Here is a 22,185-nt window from a genome sequence, read left to right on the forward strand (position 1 = left end):
TCCAGGAAGATTCCACATGCTGCAGGGCAACTAAGTCCAGGCACCACACCTACTGAACTCGTGTGCTGCAACTACTGAAGCCTGCATGCCCTAGAGCCCATGTTCTGCAACAAGAGAAGGCCACTGCAATGAGAAGCTTGTGTACCGCAGCTAGAGATTAGCCCCTGCTTGCCACAACTAGAGAAAACTAACAACAAAGACCCAGTACAGCCAAAAATAAATAACTAAATAAAATGTTTTTAAAAAGAGTTGCCCCAACCAGGTAAGGTGATGAGCTGAGGCCCACTTTGAGTCCCATAGAAACCTGTTTTTTAACTCCAATTAATGGACAAGTTGCTCTCACTGTGAGTTACAGTTTGCTAGTCTGTAAGGTAGAGAAGCAAATATCTATTTTACAAGTTTGTCATGAGCATCTGTCCCAAGGCGATCGTGTGTGCCAGAACTCTGGAAACAATGAGGTGCCCTTCTCCTTTGGGAAAGTGGTACATGACACAGCCACCATTTGGATGTTAGCCTTTGAATCTTGTTTCAAGAGTTTTGCAGAAGTGATTCATTCACTTCTTTCACTCATTCATTCATTCAACTACACACATTTGTAGCAAAGTACTTTGTTCCATCTTTAAACAATTCACCCACTACAAAGTAAAAGGCCAGTACCTCAAAATCATTTGAGAATGAGACGCTTGTGTCCGGTTGGGGAAGATGTATCTTGACGTAAGGTTCTGACGAGGTCTGCCCCTGCTGATGTCTAGAAACAAGAGAGAGAAAGAAATTCATCTGGCTCCCTGCTTGATACACCCAAGTGATTTTCTGTGCTTCGATTAAGCTGAGGTTCCTCTGGAAATTTTCTAAGTCCTAATGTGTTAGCATTAAGTAAGGCTAGGGGACTTCCCTGGTGATCCAATGGTTAGGAATCCATGCTTCCAATACAAGGGGGACATGGGTTTGATCCCTGGTGGGAGAACTAAGATCCCATGTGCCTTGAGGCAAGGCCAAAAAATAATATTTTTAAAAAAGTAAAGTTTGTCTTACAGCTTCTTTGCCAAATGATAAATATTTAAATACTTTAGTGGTATAGGGAAAAGAACCCTGTCTTTCCTGTATGAACTGTATTCAGAGTAACCATACATTTGAGGGTTCTCCACCCTGAAATAGAGAACCCCTAACATGTACATAGGGGTTTATCACATAATTTTCTTTAAGTTTGATATTTTCCATTATGAGAAAATTACATTTTAAAAAACGCTTTAAGGAAAAAACTCTTTAAAAACATCCTTTCATAAAATGAAAATCCTTTTGGAATGAAAGAAGCTGGTCCCAATTTATATGTTAAGCTCTGATTTTCATACTGTACTGCTGCTGCTGTTGCTAAGTCGGTCAGTCGTGTCCAGCTCTGTGTGACTGCATAGACGGCAGCCCACCAGGCTCCTCCGTCCCTGGGATTCTCCAGGCAAGAACACTGGAGTGGGTTGCCATTGCCTTCTCCGTCATACTGTACTGGCATAGTGCAAAACAGATTCAAGTAATCTGTTGTAAGGTGCTCATCAAAAATGCTATCATTCACTTCTCTTCAGATGGTTCACAGTAGCACTCACAGCCTTTATTTTATCCTAAAGCCGTGTGTCTCCTCTGGGTATGTGATAGTGGGATTTAAGCTCAGTTCAATTCAGTCAATTAGTCATGTCTGACTCTTTGTGACCCATAGACTGCAGCATGCCAGGCTGCCCTGTCCATCACCAACTCCCGAAGCTTGCTCAAACTCACATCCGTGGAGTCGGTGATGCCATCAACCATCTCATCCTCTGTTGTCCCCTTCTCCTCCTGCCTTCAATCTTTCCCAGAATCTCGGTCTTTTCCAATGAGTCAGTTCTTTGCATCAGGTGGCCAAAGTATTGTATTCAAGCTACTTCTTTCCACAACCACCCACAAACAGTTTTCTCAGTTCATTTTACTTTACATTTATTTGGTTGCACCAAATAGTCACGGCATGCAGGATTTTTAGCTGTGGCATGTGGGATCTAGTCCCCAGACCAGGGATCAAACCGAGGTCTCCGCGGTGGGAGCATCAAGTCTTAACCATTGGACCACCAGAGAAGTCCCAGCAATGTAGTTTTTGACTGGATTTCATGAGCAGACAGAGCTGTCACACTGAATCCCTTACAACAAAATTTCCTTCAAAAAATCCATTTTCATCAACTTTATCTTTCCTCAAAGGCTTTACTAGACAGCTGCTACATCCCTTTTTTCTCTCCATTTCTCCTTCAACCTCCCACCCCCTGTAAATCCATTCCACAAAACTAAAGATACTCAGAAGAACCCAGAGCAGAACAAAAACCCAGTAATGGTGCATCTGATTCTTTCCTAGGCACAGCCAGCCATTCTCAGCTGAGGAAACAGCCCAGAGTAAGAGGTCTGCTCAAAGTCCCCCGTGAACCTAAGGAAAAGACAAACTTCCTACTCTAGAATGCTTTTAGTCACACTGTACTACTTAGCCAGTACCTTACTCATAGTCAAAGCAAAAGGGAATTGCAGTGTATGTGAGCATGAACATTTCAGAAACCAGGGTCCCAGATTCATGAGTGACTTGAACATCGAAATGTGTGCCAGCAAGCAGTGTTTCAGACACTCACTCTTGTCTGCGTTTCACCTGCTCCACATCCCAGTAAGACACAAATGTTGGCCTTCTTATGACATCCTTTTGGGTCTTGGAAACTATGTTTGTCTGAATCATTCCTTTAGACAGAAAAACAAGGAGAAAACACAAATCATGAATTGGTCCTAGGAAATGATTTATCTTTATTTTTCAGAGACTACTAACATAGCTAATATTCATGACTCAACTATACATGCATGAATCGAGAAAATCCTTTTAGATGGAAACTGCTCATGATAAAAATGAATATCCTTCACTGGCCTTGGTATAAGACCCAGAAAACAAAGAGGTAAATGGGCAAATTGCAATTAATCAAATCTTTCAATCAAAGTCAGGTGGGAAAGAGAACTAGGGCAGCCAGATTACCTCACCCATGACCACTGTCCTCAACCAGGCATCAGTGATTATGGGTTGGAACATGGTAGCTATATTTTGAAAGTATTTTCCTACCTCAAATGTGAAATGTTGTTTTTAACTCATGCAGGTTGTACACCTGGGTCTACGCTGCAGCATGAGTTCTTTAAAAAGTAAATCATCATACATTGCTAGTAAAAGTATATAATGGCACAACCACTTTGGAAAAGAATTTGGAAGCTTCTTACCAAGCTAAACATACACTACCTATACAATCCAACAAATCCACTCCTTAGTATTTATCCAAGAGAAATCTACATCCACACAAAGATTTGCATTTCGGTGTGTCTAGTAGCATTATTATAATAAGCAAAATGTGAAAACAATCCAAATATCCATCAACAGGTGAGTGGTTAAAGAAACTATGGTATATCCATGCAATGGAAGATTACTCAGCAATGAAAAAGGACCACTTTACATGCAATAATATAGATGAGTGAAAAACAGTATTCTGAGAGGAGTCAACCATATGAAGAGCACACACCACCAAGTTCTATTATATGAAGTTCTAGAATAGATTAAATTAAATTATAATGACAGAAAGTAAATTGGCTGCAGAGGGGAGACTGACTACAAAGGAGCATGAGAAAACTTTCTGGATTGATGGGAATGTTCTAGGTCTTGATTAGGATAGCAGCTGCATGCATTTGTCAGTACTCATCCAACTAGACACTTTAAATGGATATACCTGATTGTACCAATTATGCCTCACCGTAGGTTTACATGCACATCAACAAAACAAACAACAAGGAAAAGAGATCCTGCCTCAACTCTGCTCAAAACCTTCCGGACGTTTCCAGCTTGTAAAATATTTAAGTTTCAATGTCTGCTCTCAGTTCTTACACACACCTCCTTCACATGCGTGGGCTGCCCACTCCCTTCCAAAGTGTCCTCCTGAGATAAAAGCAGGCACCCTCCCACAAGCCCTCCATTCTCTTGGGGATTCATCACATTGCTTCATCTTGCCTGAAGCTGTCATTATTTTCAGAAGGTGCCTGGTTTGCCAGCATTCAGATTAATGCCTGGCAACACAGCTCAAATACTAGTTTAATGAACAAACAGCATATTAGAAATAGAAAGGAAATAGTCTGGAACACTGAAAACTTCTCTGGACTGGCTTCTATGAACCAAGGGAACAAATATATGGAATTAAAATTTCTCCAGATTCAGGAACAAGATATATTGGTTTTCATCTCTCCACCACCTTTTTAAACAGTCAGAACAATAGAATACCACTGCAAAAAAATTTAATTTAAGTCCATTTTTAATTTGACCACCCAACAGAAGAAATTTTTATTTTCGTCTATTGCTTTCTAGTCTTGGTCCATATGCACACATTGTTGCATGTACCACACACATTAAATTTTAAAAATTCATTCCTAAAAAAAATATTCATTTATGTTTTAATTACAGAAACATAAACTTGGGGTTTGGCTTTCTTCATTTAACAGTATCAAATTTTGCTTTTAAGGCACAGTTTTCACAATCATAATTTTTAACAACTACCTAATACTCCACTGAAATGTAATATTTTAATGTGTTCAGTCACAATCCTACTGGTACACAGGCTATTCCTATTTAGTACTATAAGGAGGCTTTAATAAAGACCTTTATGTCTATAGCTTATTTTTTTTCTTGTTGTGAATTATTTCCTTAGAAAGATTCCTGAGAATAAAAAAGTAAGCATATTTTAATATCTCTTGATATGTACTGCCAGGATGCTTTCCACTGTAGTTAGTATAATGCTCCCTCAAAGCTATGTGACTTGGGGTCTTCCCTGATGGTCCAGTGGTTAAGACTCTGCACTTCCAATGCATGGGGCACAAGTTCAATCCCTAACTAGGGAGCTAAGCTCCCACATCCCACATGTTACAGCCAAATAAAAAGAAAAGGCGTGAAAAGTTACGTGACTTAACACAGTAATTGGTACAGGGCCCAAATCTCGGGTACCACCTGGGAATGTCAAGGAGCTGAAAAAGTCTCCTTCATCTCTTTCAAAGCATCTATAAGGATAGTCCTGAAAGGGCACGTATCTGACCATATACGGGGCTGGCAGGGGTGTGGGGGCGGGGGCGGGATTTGGGGGCAGGGGGCACAGAGGCAGCCGATGGGACAGTACATTCAGAGGGAGAGCAGTTTCTGCCCTGGTTTCTTACTAAACACAACAGGCAGATGGGCAGAAGGTAACCAAATCTTTTTATGGGGGCTCCAATAAACATGGCAGAACTCAAAGTCTTTAGAAAAGGCGACGGATAAAAGCATTGACCTAGATGACGAAGCCTAAAAGGAACAGCGTGGCTCTAAAATTCTGAAGGACCCACAGTCGCAAGGTCTCTCCTGCAGTCGTTAACACCTGAAATCTGTCTCCGGGAAGCAGCCCACCTAGAATAAGGAATTTGGAATGGCAGAACCGGAAGTGCCCACAGAGGCTATGTAATCCAATCCCCCCATTTCACAGGGTGCCAGGTGCTGTTCCCAGCTACTGTGAGTCACAGTCAGGGCTTAGAGCGCAGCCCTTCAGACTGCCATCGCCTCCCACCCGCCGGTCCTGCCGTGCTAGAAAGAACCCAGTCCTGGGTGCAGCATGCCCGCGGCTCTGTTCCCATTCCTGCGTGGATGCCACAGGCCAGATTCAAAGGACAGGCACCACACTGCCAAATGCAGACACTTACCTTGGAAACTCAGCTCGTAGTTTTGTGAACCCGCCTGAAACGGCACAACTCCCCTCGGACAGGATAGAAAAAGAGACTCCAGGTATGAAGAGTCAATGTTTGAAATCTGCTCATTGTCTTTCTATTTAAAAAAATAAAATAAAGAGGTAAAGACTTCAGGGTAGGGTTTTAAGAGATTCCTATCATGATATCTTATTTCTTAACTTTATTTCAGCCATGGGATTTGGACAGGAATGCATCCTGCCACCCAAACCAGATTGTAAAGGCTTCTTGGGTGGAGTCAAATCACACCCTTCTTTAGTCTCCGCTGTATGGAGTCTATGTTACTGAAACTGATGATACCCTAGGTGGAGGCCTGAAAAATAGAGCTGTTTTACAATAGCCCATTTACATATTCCATAAAATATGACCCAAGTGTACAGAGCAACTTGTACCCGATACAAGATGTCTAACCACATCCAAAACGTTGTCATGAAGTAGACCATCACAGCTATCGTCTCATCACACAATGAGAAAGAACAGTTAAAAGCTGGAGTGAAGGCACATAAAACTCCAACAGATGCATTGTTATTTAGTTGCTAAGTCATGACTCTTGGCCACTCCATGGACTGTAGCCCACCACTCTCCTCTGTCCATGGATTTCCCAGGCAAGAATACTGGAGTGGCTTCCCATTTCCTTCTCCATCCAATAGGTATATCGCTGTCCAAATGAGAGTGATGGGGCAAGGAACACCCCCAAAATGTAAAGATATAATCTCCAGGACCTTCCTCTAGCCCATTCAGAACTCCAGTTCTGAATGAGTGAGTGAGTGAATGAATGAACACTAGAGCCTTCAATTACATATTCTCCAAGACTTGAATTTATACCTCAGTCTCAGTAACCAGGTCTTGTTACCTTTGCCTTGTGCCTACATGACAGCCTTGATTTTGGCTTTCTAGAGCTACGGCTTGCCCTCACCTTGGGCAATTCCTTCAGGTCATACACTCCTGCCCCTGAAGGCGTGCTACTAAGCTTGACTGTGTGCTGCGTGCTGAGTCGCTTCAGGTGTATCTGACTCTGTGACCCTATGGACTGTGGCCGGCCAAGCTCCTACTGGAGCAGATTGCCATTTCCTTCTCCAGGGGATCTTCCCAACCCAGGGGTCGAACCTGCAGCTCTGGCATCTCCGGCATCTCCTGCATTGGCAGACGGGTTCTCTAGCACTGAACTACCTGGGAAGCCCCAGGTATCTTGTAATAGATTGTATTTCTTTGATTGCTTTGGCAGCTTGGGAGCTAAGAACCAAATGTATGGCCCAGCAACTTATGCTGGGATATCCTCATCCCTTTTTTGCCTTTGGCTTCATTTCCATCTCTTGCTTTTCTTTTCCTTTCTCTTTCTCATCACTCCAATTTCATTGCCTATGTTAGCTGCCTCCCTCTCTGCTTAATCATCTGAATCAAAAGGAAGAAGGGACACTAGAGGGAACCTCTGCCTGTCTAAATTTCTCTCCCCTATTACTATGTCCCTGTGGGGGTTAGTCTAAACCTTCTAGTTCATCTGAATACAGACTCTGACTAAATCCTAGCAACCATATGTATCAATTTTCTGATTTCTCACTCTTGCCTACTTTTCTGGCTGAAACGGGTAGTCTCTGCCCATTTATGGACTAGTGAATAAAAAGCTCTCTCAAGGTTCTGCCACAGTCCCCGATAATGAAGAAAGAGGGATATTTGGCTGGCTCATATATCAAGTAGTTTCTTAAAAATAGTTATTTTTTATAATGTAGTCGGAATACATGCTTGCTGAGTATAATATTAAAAAACACCACTTTCTCTACCACATCCATGCTCCATGGGTAACCACATAGGTGTCAGACACTGTACTACTAGATTCTTCTGAAGTTGTCAAGTTTATACAAGAGTATGCACAAGAAGGAATGTTACTCACCTTCTCCCCATATGGAACCCATTTGTCAGTTCTATCCCTCCAGTACCAAATCCATTTTGTGGTAAAGAGAGAACTGGCCAGCTTTGTGACGGATGAAGGTGTGGAGATACGTCGGACAGGATTAAAATCACAAATCATCTTCTGGAAATTGATGTTATAATTGCCAACAGAAACGCTGAGAGGGGAAAGTTTAGCATTAATAAAATGCTTCTCTGAAGCAAAATGGTTCTGTTTTCTCTACTCTGGTCTTCTTAATAAGAGGGAAGAATTAAAAACTGAGTTGAAAGGGGTCTCTGAATTCCATTTATACAGCTTACGGTCTTACACACAAAAGAAAAACTGAAATACAGAGAGGTAACGTAACCTGCCATATATTTAATGGAATCACAAAATGTGTTCTTCCCTCAAAAAATATCCCCAAAAGAAAACAATTGATTGGCTCAATGTTAGAAACTCTGAAACTCACAGTAGGTCAGTTTTTTCAATTATTGTACATTATTTAAATAGTTGGGCTTCCCTGGTGGCAAAGATGGTAAAGAATTGCTTTCAGTGCAGGAGACTGGGATTCAATCCCTGGGTCAGGAAGATCCCCTGGCGAAAGGAATGGCTACCCACTCCAGTATCCTTGCCCGGAGAATTCCATTATCAAAGCGTAGTTCGAGCCCTTTTCAGGGTCTCCTTTGCAGGGTCTCCTGCAAGGTCAAAGTTACTTTCATAATAATATTAGAACATTACCCACCTTTTTCACTTTCATACCCTCACAGGTACACAGTGGAGTTTTTCAAGGCTACACAATGTTTGATTTTACAATAAAGAGATTTGCAAAAATATAAAACAATGTCATTCTTCTCAGTGAATTTGGTTTGGTTTGGTTTTGGAAAAGTTATTTTTATAGTTATACTTACATACGTTCATGTATGCATGTAACTATATATAATTATCTTTAAATGTTATGTTAACACAAATGAGTTTATCATTATTTTTAACGAATCAGTAAATAATTTTTCTCAGTTGTGACTTTTAACATGGTAAATATCAATACTATAAATCCACATAAACTGAAATCTCTGGGATCCTCAGTACATTTTAAGAGTATCGAGGGCTCCAGAAACCAAAAAGTTTGAGTTACTGCTCTACAAAATACCTCCTAGATCAGCAATGTTCAATCAGGAGTGATATTAGACCCAGGAAACATTGACAATGTCAAAAGACATTTTCGTTTCTCACAACTGGCATGTAGTGGGTAGACACCAGGCATGATGTTAAAATACTCCAGCAAACCAAATAATTATTTGGGCCCCAAAGTCAACAGCGCTAAGGTTGAAAAGCCTTGCTTCAGATTTACCTGGAGCGAGAAACACACCTAGAAACAAAATGGCTGACACCACCCTCTAGTGGCAAAATACAGAAACACACTCTCCACCAGACATTCACTAAATTTCAAGACGGTGACAAGTCTGTATTTTCCCTCCTAAAGTATTTCCTGATAAAGTAGGATGCAGCTTATAAATATGGTCATGGGTAGCATCACCCATATCAGCCCTAACAGAAACAGAAATATAAAGAAGCCTTTTAGAAACCTCCAGGATAGAGAAAATAGCAAATATAGAGGCAAGTATAAAATGCTAAAGTATATAACAAAATTCTGCCTTAGCACTATATGAAATGACTCATATCATTTTCTCAAACAATGAGATTAATTAAGCCAAAGGCTCTTCTGAGCTCATAGGTTTGCAAACCAACCTATGAATTTGGTTATTCAGACAAATATTAACTGAACAAATATTTGTGTCCCTGTTTATTTCACCTGAGTTAGCAAATATTCCCAGAGTCTCTTGTATTAGCCAGGCTCTGGGTGACTTCAAATCTGCCCCACTTATTCCTTCATCTTTATTAACTCAGCAGTCATTTGCCATTTTAATCTCAAGAGTTAACCTGAATGGGATTCTGAAGGAAAACTGCTTTTTCTTCTTCCCATAAGCACAGCACTAGGGTCTCCTTTGATGATGATGTAGATTTCACAAGCCAGACCCACCACCAACTTACCTGCAGTTTTTGGGGTCACAAAAGGCCTTCTCAATATCCTCCATGAATGGAATGTCCACCCAGCTGTTGGCAAGAAACATCTGCCACCGGTAGGGCAGGTGGAAATGAACTTTGTTGCAGCTCTCTACAAAGATAGAAAAGAGGTCTGAGCAATTTGACCAAGTTCACTGCTGACTCTCCCCATCAAGGCCCGCGTTTCTCACCCTGCCAGCCCGGTAGGCACATTTTCCAGCTACACCTGTGCTCAAGCCGGCCCCTACCTGCATTGTCTCCAGCTCCTATCTCCAGATTCATTTACTACCCATGGAGACTCGTCAGAAACAAAATTCCCCACTCCCCCAAAAGCCATGTTCAGCTCAGTTCAGTCGCTCAGTCATGTTTGACTCTTTGTGACCCCATGGACTGCAGCACACCAGGCTTCCCTGTCCATCATCAACTCCCGGAGCTTGCTCAAACTCAAGTCCATTGAGCTGGTGATGCCACCCAACCATCTCATCCTCTGTTGTCCCCTTGTCCTCTCACCTTCAAAAAAAAGAGCCATATTACCCACATGGAAATCTGAGGTCATTAGAAATTTACAACGATCCTTTCCGCACCTCCCTCTACATTCATGTACTGAGACAAACTGCTCTCTATTGGAGGCAACTGCCTGTGTGTTTCCTAGGAAGCCCTGGCCTAGAATTCATCTCTTCCAGAATTCTCTCACTGATCTCGTGCTCTTCTGACCTGACCTGTGTTTTATGTTCCCTCAACCAGTGCTCTGGACACAGTTTGTGCTTTATTAGTTATGTATTTACTTATTTTATGCAGTTCTCTAATTTGTGGATGTTCTATTAGTTTCGGGCCACACTGCACAGCTTGTGGGATCTTAATTCTTTGACCAGGGATTGAACCCAAGCCCTTGGCAGTGAGAGTGCACAGACTGGGCTAACCACTGGACTGCCAGGGAATTTCCAAATTTGTGGATGTTTTGATACCCGGCTTTAATGACAAACTTGGGCTTCCCTTGTGGCTCCGCTGGGAAAGAATCCGCCCGCAACGCGGGAGACCTGGGTTCAATCCCTCCGTGGGGAAGATCCCCTGGAGAAGGGAAAGGCTACCCACTCCAGTATTCTGGCCTGGAGAATTCCATGGATTATACAGTCCATGGTTGCAAAGAGTCAGACACAACTGAGCTACTTTCACTTAATGACAAACTTACTGAAGAAAGGCCTGCATCATTATTTAGCTTATGTCTCCTCGCTTCACTGGCAGAGGAGTAGGCATGCAGAGGATGCCCTTTCAATGAATGCTTGCTGAATAATGAATTAATGTTAGAAGCTCATAATACAGGAGGACAGAAAACAGTTCTATTTTTCACAATTTGCATTGTTTAAATCATTTTGAAATGTCACTGCCAGGAATTTAACTGATTTAAAAATATAACCTTCCTCACACCCACGAGAATGCTGCTATAAATAAACAAACAAAAACAAATTTACAAGTGTTGGCAAGGATATGGAGAAATTGGAACCCTTGTGCATTGCTGATAAAAATGTAAAGTGATACGGCTACTAGAGAAAACTGTGTGACAGTTTCTTAAAAACTTAAACACAGATTTACCACATAATCCAGCAATTCCACTTCTGGGTATATACCCAAAAGAACTGAAAGCAAGAACTGATATTTGTACACCTGTGTTCCTAGCAGCATTATACACAATAGCTAAGAGGTAGAAGCAACTCAAGTGCCAATCAGTGGATGAGTGGATAAACAAAATGGGATAGAATACAATCTAATAGTGTTCAACCTTCATGAGGGAGGAAATTCTCACAAAGCTTATAATATGGCTGAACCTTGAGGATACTGTACTAAGTAAAATAAGCCAGTGTCAGAAAAAGACAAATATTGTGTGAGATCACTCATATGAGGGACATAGAAGAGTCATATTCGTAGACTGAAAGCAAAATGGCAGTCGTCAGGGGCTTCCCTGCCAGAAGGCGGAAATGAGGAGTTGTTGTTTAATAGGTACAGAGTTGTTTTCAAGGAAATCAGTACTGAATATCCATCAGAAGGACTGATGTTGAAGCTGAAACTCCAATACTTTGGCCACCTAATGCGAAGAAGTGACTCACTTGAAAAGACCCTGATGCTGGGAAAGATTGAAGGTGGGAGGAGAAAGGGACGTCAGAGGATGAGATGGTTGGATGGCATCACCGACTCAATGGACATGAGTTTGAGCAAGCTCTGGGAGTTGGTGATGGGCAGGGAAGCCTGGTGTGCTACAGTCCATGGGGTCGCAGAGAGTCAGACAAGACTGCGGGACTGAACTGAGGTACAGAGTTTCAGTTTCAAAACGCGAAAAGAGTTCTGGAGATTAGTTGCACAACAATATGAATGATGTAATCAACAGTACAGAGCAGTATACTTAAAATGGTTAAGATGGTAAAATCTATGTTATGTGTTTTACCTTAGTTAAAAATAAATTTTGTGGAAGTTAAAGATTTTTGATTTAGAGAACACAGGGCAGAATCCGCTCCTCAGACACAAGGCGAATGACTCTAAGACCATTAAGTGATCAAATAAATGAATCAGACATAACGCATAGGCCTGGGGCAGAGACATGAAAGGAACAGGGTGGTGCAAGAGTGACAGGGAAGTGCTGTGACCCAAGCAGTCCTGTGGGAAACAGTTCTACAGGAAGCTTGGTGAGATAGAACAGTAAACAGATGCCGGGGAAGCCTGGCTGCTGCAGCCCCTGGGGTAGAAAGTTAGACACATCTTAGTGACTAAACAACTGCTACTGCTGTTTGGTTTTAGTATGTAAAAAGAGGGGTCCCTGATTAAGTGTAAGAGTTCACCTAAAACTGAACTGTAAAAGGAGAAAGTATAATATCATGCAGTGGTCAAGTGGTTTGGGGTGAAAACCCAATTTCTATTTGTGCATCTGTAAAATGAATTAACAAAAGAACCTAAAGTTGACTTGAAGGTCAAAGAAGATGCATGTAAGATTCTCAGCACTGCACTCAACACATAGTAAACATTCAATAAATGCTAGCCATACTACTATTAATAATGTTTCTGCTTCTAGAAAGTCCTTAAGGTAGTTACTCACTAAGCTGACAACCCTTATACAGATGGTCAAGACAAATTTCGTTTGAGCTGTGTTCATTCATCGTGGAAGATGTGGGACTTGCAACGTCAGGTACAGAATCTATAAAACAGAAGAGGATGCATGTAAGCGAATTGTAACATTTAAACCAAAAAAACAAGATACCTGGTCTAACAGTGGGAAAGAATATCTGAAATGGGGGCCAGGTTCAAGAAAATTCTTACGATTCATGTATTGCTCATGAGAACCCAGACATGAAAACAAACATGAAGTCAGGGTTCCTTAGTGTGACGCTGCTTTCTTAAACCGTGGCTGAACTATTCCTGTTCTCAATAAATAGAGCAACTTACTCTATACAGTTCTAGGGTTGGTCCTTCTGTCTTCGTATGTCCTCATCAGTACCACTCCTTAACCAAAACCCTTTAGTACTGTTAAGGAACACCCAAAGAGAAACCACCAGCCGTGGCCACTCTATGCAGACCCTCTTTGTCCCTCAGTGATCACACAGAACCCAGCCTGGAGCCCCCCTTGTCATCTCACTGGAGGGGGTAACAAGGATTTGAGCAGAGTTCTGACCATGGGTCCCCTAGACTGCAGCTCTGTTGCTTAAGGAAGGTGTAAAAGAAGGGACCTTGGTAAAAATGATGTTTATGAATCCTTGTACCAAGGTGAGACATGTTAAATTATAAATTAGTAAAAACTTTATGTAACATAAAAAATTGCTTGTGCAATATCATCTTAGCTATGAACAAACTAGATATAGAAAAATGTTAAAGAATATAAATGAAATGTTCATTGTACATGTCTTTGTGTTAACTACAGTGTCTTTACGTACGTTAATATCAATTAATAATAACATTCTAACATCCTTGTATAAAATATTTTGTTTATAGAAAAGAAAAAGAAGGGACCTTGGGGAGAGCAAGTGCTGCCTTGTGCGGGGGCAGAGGGCTCCCCACGTGTGGGCAGGACCTGCTTGTTAACCCCCGAATTCCAGAGTGTAACACATCTTTCTTCCCTTTGACTGCCGCCATGAAGCCAAACCCAGCGGCACCAGTTTTACCTACAACAGTAGTTTTATCCATCACTTAATCCATCCTTCTAGTGGCACTGTGGACAGACTGACTAGCCCAGAAGGGCTCTTCTGTGTGTTTACCATTAACAAAGGCTGCAGCTGCATCCCCAGTCATCTTGCCAGCGGTGGGCAGATGACTCCGAGGTGTTCCAGTGTCCGGATTCCCAGGTAACGATTTTTCTCTCTGTCTACTGCTTGGGGTTTGGTAATTCGCCAGTCTCGTGGAAGTGGTATCTACGGCCATGCCATCAGCGTTATTATCAAAAAGCGGGAAACGCTGGCCATCTTGACTCCCACTCCTGCGCTCCGCGTTCACGTGGTCCGAGGAAACGACAGCGGTGCTCTTTCTGGTGGTGATGGTTTCAGGTGTTCGCAGAGAACCAGGAGAGGAGAAGGCTGGACTGGAGGAAATCCAACTCTTTTTACCGGTGTCCTGGTCATTCTGCCAGGATGCAGGGAGCCCCCATTTGAAGGGTGGTTTCACATCAAAATGGAAGAAACCATGGCTATCATTCCCATAGAGAAGATCCTTTGCACTGCCGTTCTCTGCAAGACTCTGGCTTCCTCCTCCTTGACTGGTTCCTCCAAGACTGGCAGCTGCAGACGGGACAGAGGCAGGTGCGGGGCACTCCTGACTTCCCAGATGCGAGAATTTGTGGGCAAGATCCTCGACAGACCCATCACTCGGGACAGAGCCGCGGTGGCCGGCAGGCTTTGGGCTGGGTGGGCAGGACCTCTGGGCAGGAGCTGAAGCTGCTGGATGAAATTCCTCGCTGCCCCGGTCTCTGCTCCTACTCCTCCCTCTGTAGGCCGGGTCTCTACGATGGGGAGGAGGAGCTGGGAAAGAAAAACCAAACAACAAAAGTTAGCTTTAATGTCACTAACTTTGTACCCACCTCCCATCTGGACTCAGAGGGGCTGGGTGAAATGAGAGTGGGGTAAAGCAGAAACAGTATCAGCAGGAGAGAAGAAAAGGAGGGACTTCGTCAGTGGGCAAAAGAGGTTCAGACGTTTTCGTGGGTAAGTATATTTGGAGGTCTAAAACTCTTTTCAGGAATTCCCCATGACCACTCTTAGGGATCTCACTCTTTCCACCTCAGAGCCCTAAACTTTCATGCTGGAGAAGCAGTGAATTAACCTGGCACTACCATTCAGCAATCCTGCAGAGTCAAACGCCGCCACTGCTTGCAACAGCCAAGACACGTGCTGTGCTGTGCTTAGTCGCTTAGCCATGTCCGACTCTTTGCAACCCCATGGACTGTAGCCCACCAGGCTGCTCTCCATGGGGATTCTCCAGGCAAGGATACTGGAGTGGGTTGCCATTTCCTCCTCCAGGGGATCCTCCCGACCCAGAAATCGGACCAGTGTCTCCTGCATTGCAGGCAGATTCTTTACCCGCTGAGCTACCAGGGAAGCCCAGCCAAGACATGGAGCAACCTAAATGTCCATTGACAGAGGAATGAATAAAGAAGATGTGGTACATATATACAATGGAATGCTACTCAGCCATTAGAAAAGAACGAAAAAAAAAAAAAAGAACAAAATAATGCTATTTGCAGCAACACAGATGGACCTAGTGTCATACTACTTCATACTAGAGTAAAATAAGTCAAATAGATGAGAAATATCCTATGACATGCCTTCTATGGGTAATCTTAAAAGAAATGATACAAATGAACTTATTCACAAAACAAAAAAAGACTCATAGACTTAGAGAAGGAACTTAATGACTACCAGCGGGGGAAGGATGGAAGGAAGGGATGGTTAGGGAATTTGGGATCAACATACACACACTGCTGTATTTAAAGTGGATAACCAACAAGGAACAAGTATAGCACAGGGAACTGTGCTCAATGTTACACGGCAGCCTGGATGGGAGGGGAGTCTGGGGGAGGATGGATACATGTATATATAAGGCTGAGTCCCTCTGCTGTGCACCTAAAACTATCACAACATTGTTAACTGACTATTCTCCAAAATCAAATAAAAAGCTAAAAAAAATTAATTTGTGTGAAAATCTTGACAAGGTGGTTATGACAATGGAAGAATCCCCCCTTCCTGCCAGCCCAGCAGAAAACACCACCTTTGGCCTAGGATAAAGCTTGAGCCAACCCTGGCTCTTCTAGGCTTCTCTCATGGGACTTAGATGCAGCTCCTAAATGCCCGCTGTCTTAGGTGGGGCTGTCCACAGTCCTCAAGTTCAAGTCCCAGAGAGACAGACTTCAAGTTCAAATCTGGAGAGACAGACTAGTGCTCATCAGAGATGAGTGCCCCAAATCACTTAGAGTTCACCCATATTGTGACATAGGTGTACCTAAGCTAAGAAGTCACAATACTTAAAACAACAACAAAAAAAGAAAATAAAGAAAGGTCTGATTTCACTGAAGCTTGGAATTATCCAGAGTTTTTCATCTGGCCCCCAAATGCCCAAGCTTAAGTCAGTGATATCCAAAATTAAAAAAAAAAATTGACCTCTTTCTAGAAACATGTTAAGTCACAGCCCCAGGAAGCAGAGAGAAGGGATGGAGTGAGCATGTGTGTTCGTGTGTGCAAAAAGTGTGGTGTACTTGTATGTGATGTTTATATGTGGGGTTCATATATGTTTATATGAAGTGTGTGCATGTGTGTGTGTGATATGCATACATAGTGGATATGTGAGGGGTGTATGTGTGTGTACGTGAGGTTTGCACATATGGCGTGTGACACATGTTCCTTAGTGAGAGGTGCATATGTTGGCAACATGCCCGAGTGTGAAGTGTGTCTGTGTGGTGTGGATGCACGGAATAGCATGAAATCAAATTGCAAAATCACACATATACTATGATCATAATTATGTAAAAATTGTGTATGCGTATCGACGAGGTCTGAAAGGGAAAGTAGTTTTACATGATGAGGTAGAGTGAGTATAAGTAGCGATTCCCTCTCCTTGTGATTTCTGTTTATTTCCGTTTATCCTGTTAAGAAGGCCCCCAAGCTTACCTCTCCACGCTGAGGGCTTCTTCCGGTGGTGCCTGCTATTACAGATGTCCTGGATGTTCTGTACCACACTTGAACTCAGCCCGTGCTCCCTCATGACGGCCAGCACCTTTCTGTCCATCAGGTTATGGGACCGGAAGCAGTTGGCATAACCACAGTTCCCTCGGGTAAAGTGTTCACAGACGTGGAGTCTTTCACAAGGGGGCTGCTGGTTACAAACCTGTCTTCCACCCTCACCCTTATAATTCTTGCATATCTACAGAAGAAAGAAACAAGATCCAGAAAGAAAACATGTTTCTCTATATGCCACACGTTAAGGAAAGTTCGTGTAAATATAATGATCTATATGGGAATAGAATCTAAAAAAGAATGGATCTATGTATCAGTTCAGTTCAGTTCAGTTGCTCAGTCATGTCCGACTCTTTGCGACCCTATGGACTGCAGCACACCAGGCCTCCCTGTCCATCACCAGCTCCCAGAGTTTATTCAAACTCATGTCCATTGAATCAGTGATGGCATCCAACCATCTCATCCTCTGTAGTCCCCTTCTCCTCCTGCCTTCAATCTTTCCCAGCATCAGGATCTTTTCAAATGAGTCAGTTCTTCACATCAGGTGGCCAAAATATTGGAGTTTCAGCTTCAACATCAGTCCTTCCAATGAACATTCAGGACTGATCTCCTTTAGGATGGACGGGTTGGATCTATGTATAGGTATAACTGATTCACTCTGCAGTACACCTGAAACTAACACAACATTGTACATCAACTGTACTCCAATAAATATTGATTAAATAAATAAAAATGCATTTTTTTTTACTTCCTGGTAAGAAAAAAATGCATGTTTTCTTATTTCCTGAAAGAAAAAGAAAAAACAGAAGCAAAGATATAAACTTCCCTGATGGCTCAGCAGGTAAAGAATCTGCCTGTAATGCAGGAGCTGCAGGAGACGCAGGTTCAATCCCTGTGTCAGGAAGATCCCTTGGAGAAGGAAATGGCAACCTGCTGCAGTATTCTTGCCTGGGAAATCCCACGGCCAGAGGAGCCTGGTGGGATACAGTCCATGGGGTCAGACACAACTGAGCACGTGAGCACAAGCAGAGATATATCTTAGGAAAAAAATGTATGTGTATGACTCTATAATCTTTGTTGAGTTATATTCAATCAGTGACTTATTTGGGGTAGAAGAGGCCTACAAACTAACTAAAAGAAACTTGACTTTTATTAACTTCTTTGGGAAGAATCAATATAAGACGGCCAGCTATAGATAGAACAAAACAGGACCCAAAGGGACCCCTACATATAAAGGAATCCCAAAGAGGAAGGCCCACCTTTGGATATCAACACATCTTCAATTAAAAGACCATCTTCAATTAGAAGAACACTGCAGGGGGCACGGGTTATCCTGCGTGCCACGTGGTGCAGTCAAAAAGAGAAAAAAAAAAACAGGATGTGAGGTCTTACCTTCAGCTGCTGGGAGCTAGGCAGAATGTGGCAGTTTCTCAAAAGACCAACTGATAGCTGATCATTTTTATATGTAAATAGGTGTATCTACATATCTAGCTCTACAGAGATGTAATTCTTACTGAAAGGAGAGCAGGAGAAGCATCGTCAGGAAGGCCAGACCCTGTGATACAAGACTAGGGGATGTTGGTTGAAGTCTGCAGCTAGAAGGAGCTATACGTGACTTCACATCTGAGTTACTTACTTACTCCCAGCCTCTTGCCCTTGCTGTAAAAGACAAAAATATTTGCTCCCCTCACCTAACCATGTTGTGGAGCAGGTTAAATAATAAAATACATAATGTGCACAATACAAAATGTGATGCAAATGTTTGAATCATTACACAAAGAGGCTTAAACACGAAAGCATTTGTAAGTTGTTTCAACAGACTCTGAGTAAACCAGATCAACATGGGCCTCTGTGATGTATTGAGGTGGAAAAAACAAGGATTAAACCATGATTGAGTCATACAAACAACTTCTAAACCTGACGCAAATACCTATCATTGTGATAGAGTCTATGAGCCAGAATCAAGACTCCTGGCCAACAGTTCTCAAAGTGTGGTCCCTGGACCAACAGCATCTGCTCCAACCGAAAACTAACTAGAAATACAAATCCTTGGGCCCTTCCCTGTATCTACAGTCAGAATGACCAGAGGAGGAGCCCAGCAATCTGGGTTTGACAAACACTCCTGGTGATTCTGACCCACACTAAAGCTTGAGACCCAGAATTATCGAGGCTCAAGTAAAACAAGGATTATTAGCAACTTCACAGATGATACTTCGGTTAACATTCCTAATACTATTCTGATGTTTAAGAAAGACTGCTCCTGCCAGAACAAATGAGACCCATTTCTCCCTTTTAATAAATGAGCTTCAATTATCCATGTTTATATACCAGGAAGTTCATGCTTTTATGGTCTCACAGGTTAAGGCAAAGTGGAAAAGTGTGAACGTGTTCGGTATTTGAGGGCAGGTACGTGCCTTGTCCACCATTGGCTTCAGGATTTAACTCAGTGCTACCCTTGCAGGCACTCCTGAGTGTTAGCTGAATGACTGCAAAGCAAACAGTAAGTAAAGTGAGACCCTGAAAGATGAAATGCCTTGTCCAAGATCACATAGGTAGTTGGTGGCAAAGACAGAATTTAGAGACACGGAGGGACCATCCTTGATCAACTATCCTTGGAACTAGCTGAACTCTGGCTGACCACTCCCCTCCCCTGCTAAAACCTTGAAAATACTCCACCCTCCTCCCCCAAGTTAAGACACTCCTTTAGAGACAACTCTTGCCCAGAATGGTCAAACACAGACTTATGTCATCAATGCTCTAGTTGATTTCCCATCAGAGGAAACAGCTTCTCAGACCTCTGGTCCCAGGAAGCAGTGCAGTCTGCTAGTCTGTGATCCTACCCCTACATGTGGTGAAAGGCAATTAAGTTATTGGCTAAAAATAAACTTCAAGCACAAACAGTTCCACCCTACCCTCTAATCACGGGTACCAAATTCTTAAAATCCATGGGTACTGTAAGGGAGCCTCAGGTGACACTTCAGACTCTCTGTGTGATTAAGGTCAGCCTCCTCCTACGAGAAGCCTCCCAGCGCTTTTGTCAATGGGCTTTTACTGGGCCAAGTCAGCAACAGCACCATCCAGTAGGTTCTTTCCTAGAGAAAGGAAGAGCCGCCACTCCTCTTATTCTCCAGGGACGAAATATAGCATGTCCTTGGTGATTTGGAGAACAGCAGCAGAGAGCTGACCTGGTGAGTGACGTTTCCAACCCTGCAAGTTTAACACCAGGTTGGACCCCGGGCAACACTCTCTCAAGAGTCATGACAAGCTGTCATCATTCTTTCACATGAGAGGGAAAGGAGAGGGTGCCTCTGTTAGTCAATGGGACCTTTAATGAGTTAGGGTGTAAGGCATTTTCCCCATACTGGTAGCCAGGAGGGACTGGGCTGGCTGGCACATAGGCCAAGGGCCACAGAGATCCTAAGATAAGACCTCTGAACCTTGGGTTCCTGGAAACAGAGAGAGAAAGAGAAAGAGAAACTCAAGTACTTAAATGAAAGAATGCCTGGGGAAGTGAGTTATATATAGTTAAATATTCCTTCCCCACCCTTCCTCTCTGAAGACATTTTTACAGATGTCTTGCATTCCTATCTTGCCTGAGCTCAGTAATCAACGCAAAATCAACCCACGTGTCCTAAGTTTTCCTAAGTCCTCAGGGAAGCACACTGAACTTAGAGTCAAAAGATGTTTAACCCTCCAGATGTCCCTAATAGCTATCTTGTCATACATAAAAGCACGACCGAATTTCAACCTTGTTATCTTATCTCAGTCCCTTCCACCCTCTCAACTTGAGGCTTCCATTACATTTCTGGGCCTCTCTTCCAGTGTGAGGCTAACTTCTTTACCCAAGGATTTTTCTCAGCTCATTCTCAGATACCATTTTTTAAGCAGCATCCTCTGATTTTCAAGTCAATATTCCTATATGGATGAGACTGTTAATTATCTGAGATCATTCTTATCCTTCTTTTAATAATAGAAGCTTCCAAGTTTTAGCTGGACATGTAGTTACCCAGCCAGAAAACTACCTTTCCCAGGCTGCCTTCTCCCTAAGTGCAGTCACGTGATAAGTTCTGGCGAATGAGATGGAGCATACAATGAATGAGATACAATATCCAAGTCACATCTTTTTTTTTTTTTTTCTTTTTTTTTCTTTTTTTTTTTTTTTTCCAAGTCACATCTTTTTAAAAAGGAAGCAGCTTGTCTTTTACTTACTCCTTCTCTACGTTCCTGTTGGCTAGAAAAAATGATAACGCTGAGAAGAGCCTCTTTGTACCGTGAGGAGGAAGCCATATGTTAAAAGAGAACAGACATATCTACTGGCCCAGTAATAAAACAGATCTATTATATATAAAATAACAAGGCTGACCTGCTGGCCTGAGTGCCTACATGACATCATGGAATTCAGCTGCCTGACCATCAGACTACCTGCCTGCCTACCTCTAGGCAAGACCAAAAGTCAGCAAACTATTAGCATAAATGATCAAATAGTAAATATTTTAGGCTTGGCAGGCCATCGATCTCTGTTGCAAACACTCAACTTACTCTTGTATGAGAAAGTGGCCATAGACAATATATAAATGAATGAGTGTGGCTGTGTTCCAATTAAACTACAAAAACAGGCGGCAGGTGGGATATGGTCCATGGACTATAGTTTAGTGACCTCAGATCTAGACTACCAAGAGATGGAGAAACAGTAATATTTTATTTGAATCCCTGCATTTTGAGATCTCTTTGCTACAACTTAGCCTCAAGCAATATACCCTGTCATCTTCCAAAACCTTGCTTCAAAGCCCACCTCTTCCAGGAAGTCACTCGGCTGTAAGGTCTCATTGCTAGTTCTTCAGATCACACTGCTCACACAGGGTTCCCGAGCAGCCCAGGGGAGGAGGCATTCCAGGCTCAAATACTTATTAAACTTCAAATAAGAAGGAAACTGTTGGAATCTCCAGATCACTTAGCAACAGCCACCTGCTGACTGCCACCTGCAGAGCCCCGGTGCTGGGTTTTCTCTGCTCCCATTCCAACACACACAGGACACCACCCTGCCAAAGGCATTCTCCTTGCCTTTCAAACTGAGGAATCAGAACTTACCTCGGGCATAAAAAAAGGGTCACTCTGGAGAAGGAGCACAGCTAATTCCTCTTGGTTCAGTCCAGAGAGCCCATGGTTTGTCAGGACCCTGAAGTTATCTTCGGAGAGAACCTCGTGAGAATATTTGCATAAATTCCTGGAAGAAAATAACAATGGTCAGCGTTTCCACTT

General features: G+C 42.7%; 1 protein-coding gene across 1 annotated transcript in view; it reads right to left on the minus strand.

Annotated features, from left to right (window-relative positions):
- The window catches only part of ZC3HAV1 (zinc finger CCCH-type containing, antiviral 1), a 55,524-nt gene that overhangs the window by 6,594 nt on the left and 26,745 nt on the right, over positions 1–22,185 (minus strand). The window contains exons 2-10 of the mRNA XM_061165888.1: positions 22,015–22,150; positions 16,861–17,113; positions 13,963–14,718; positions 12,810–12,908; positions 9,716–9,839; positions 7,670–7,844; positions 5,740–5,860; positions 2,631–2,733; positions 658–748 (exon numbers count right to left, since the gene is read on the minus strand). Of these exons, the coding sequence (XP_061021871.1) occupies positions 658–748; positions 2,631–2,733; positions 5,740–5,860; positions 7,670–7,844; positions 9,716–9,839; positions 12,810–12,908; positions 13,963–14,718; positions 16,861–17,113; positions 22,015–22,150 (1,858 nt within the window). The remainder of the gene's footprint in view (positions 1–657; positions 749–2,630; positions 2,734–5,739; positions 5,861–7,669; positions 7,845–9,715; positions 9,840–12,809; positions 12,909–13,962; positions 14,719–16,860; positions 17,114–22,014; positions 22,151–22,185) is intronic.

Source organism: Dama dama, chromosome 18, assembly GCF_033118175.1.
Source record: "Dama dama isolate Ldn47 chromosome 18, ASM3311817v1, whole genome shotgun sequence".
Lineage (NCBI taxonomy): Eukaryota > Metazoa > Chordata > Mammalia > Artiodactyla > Cervidae > Dama > Dama dama.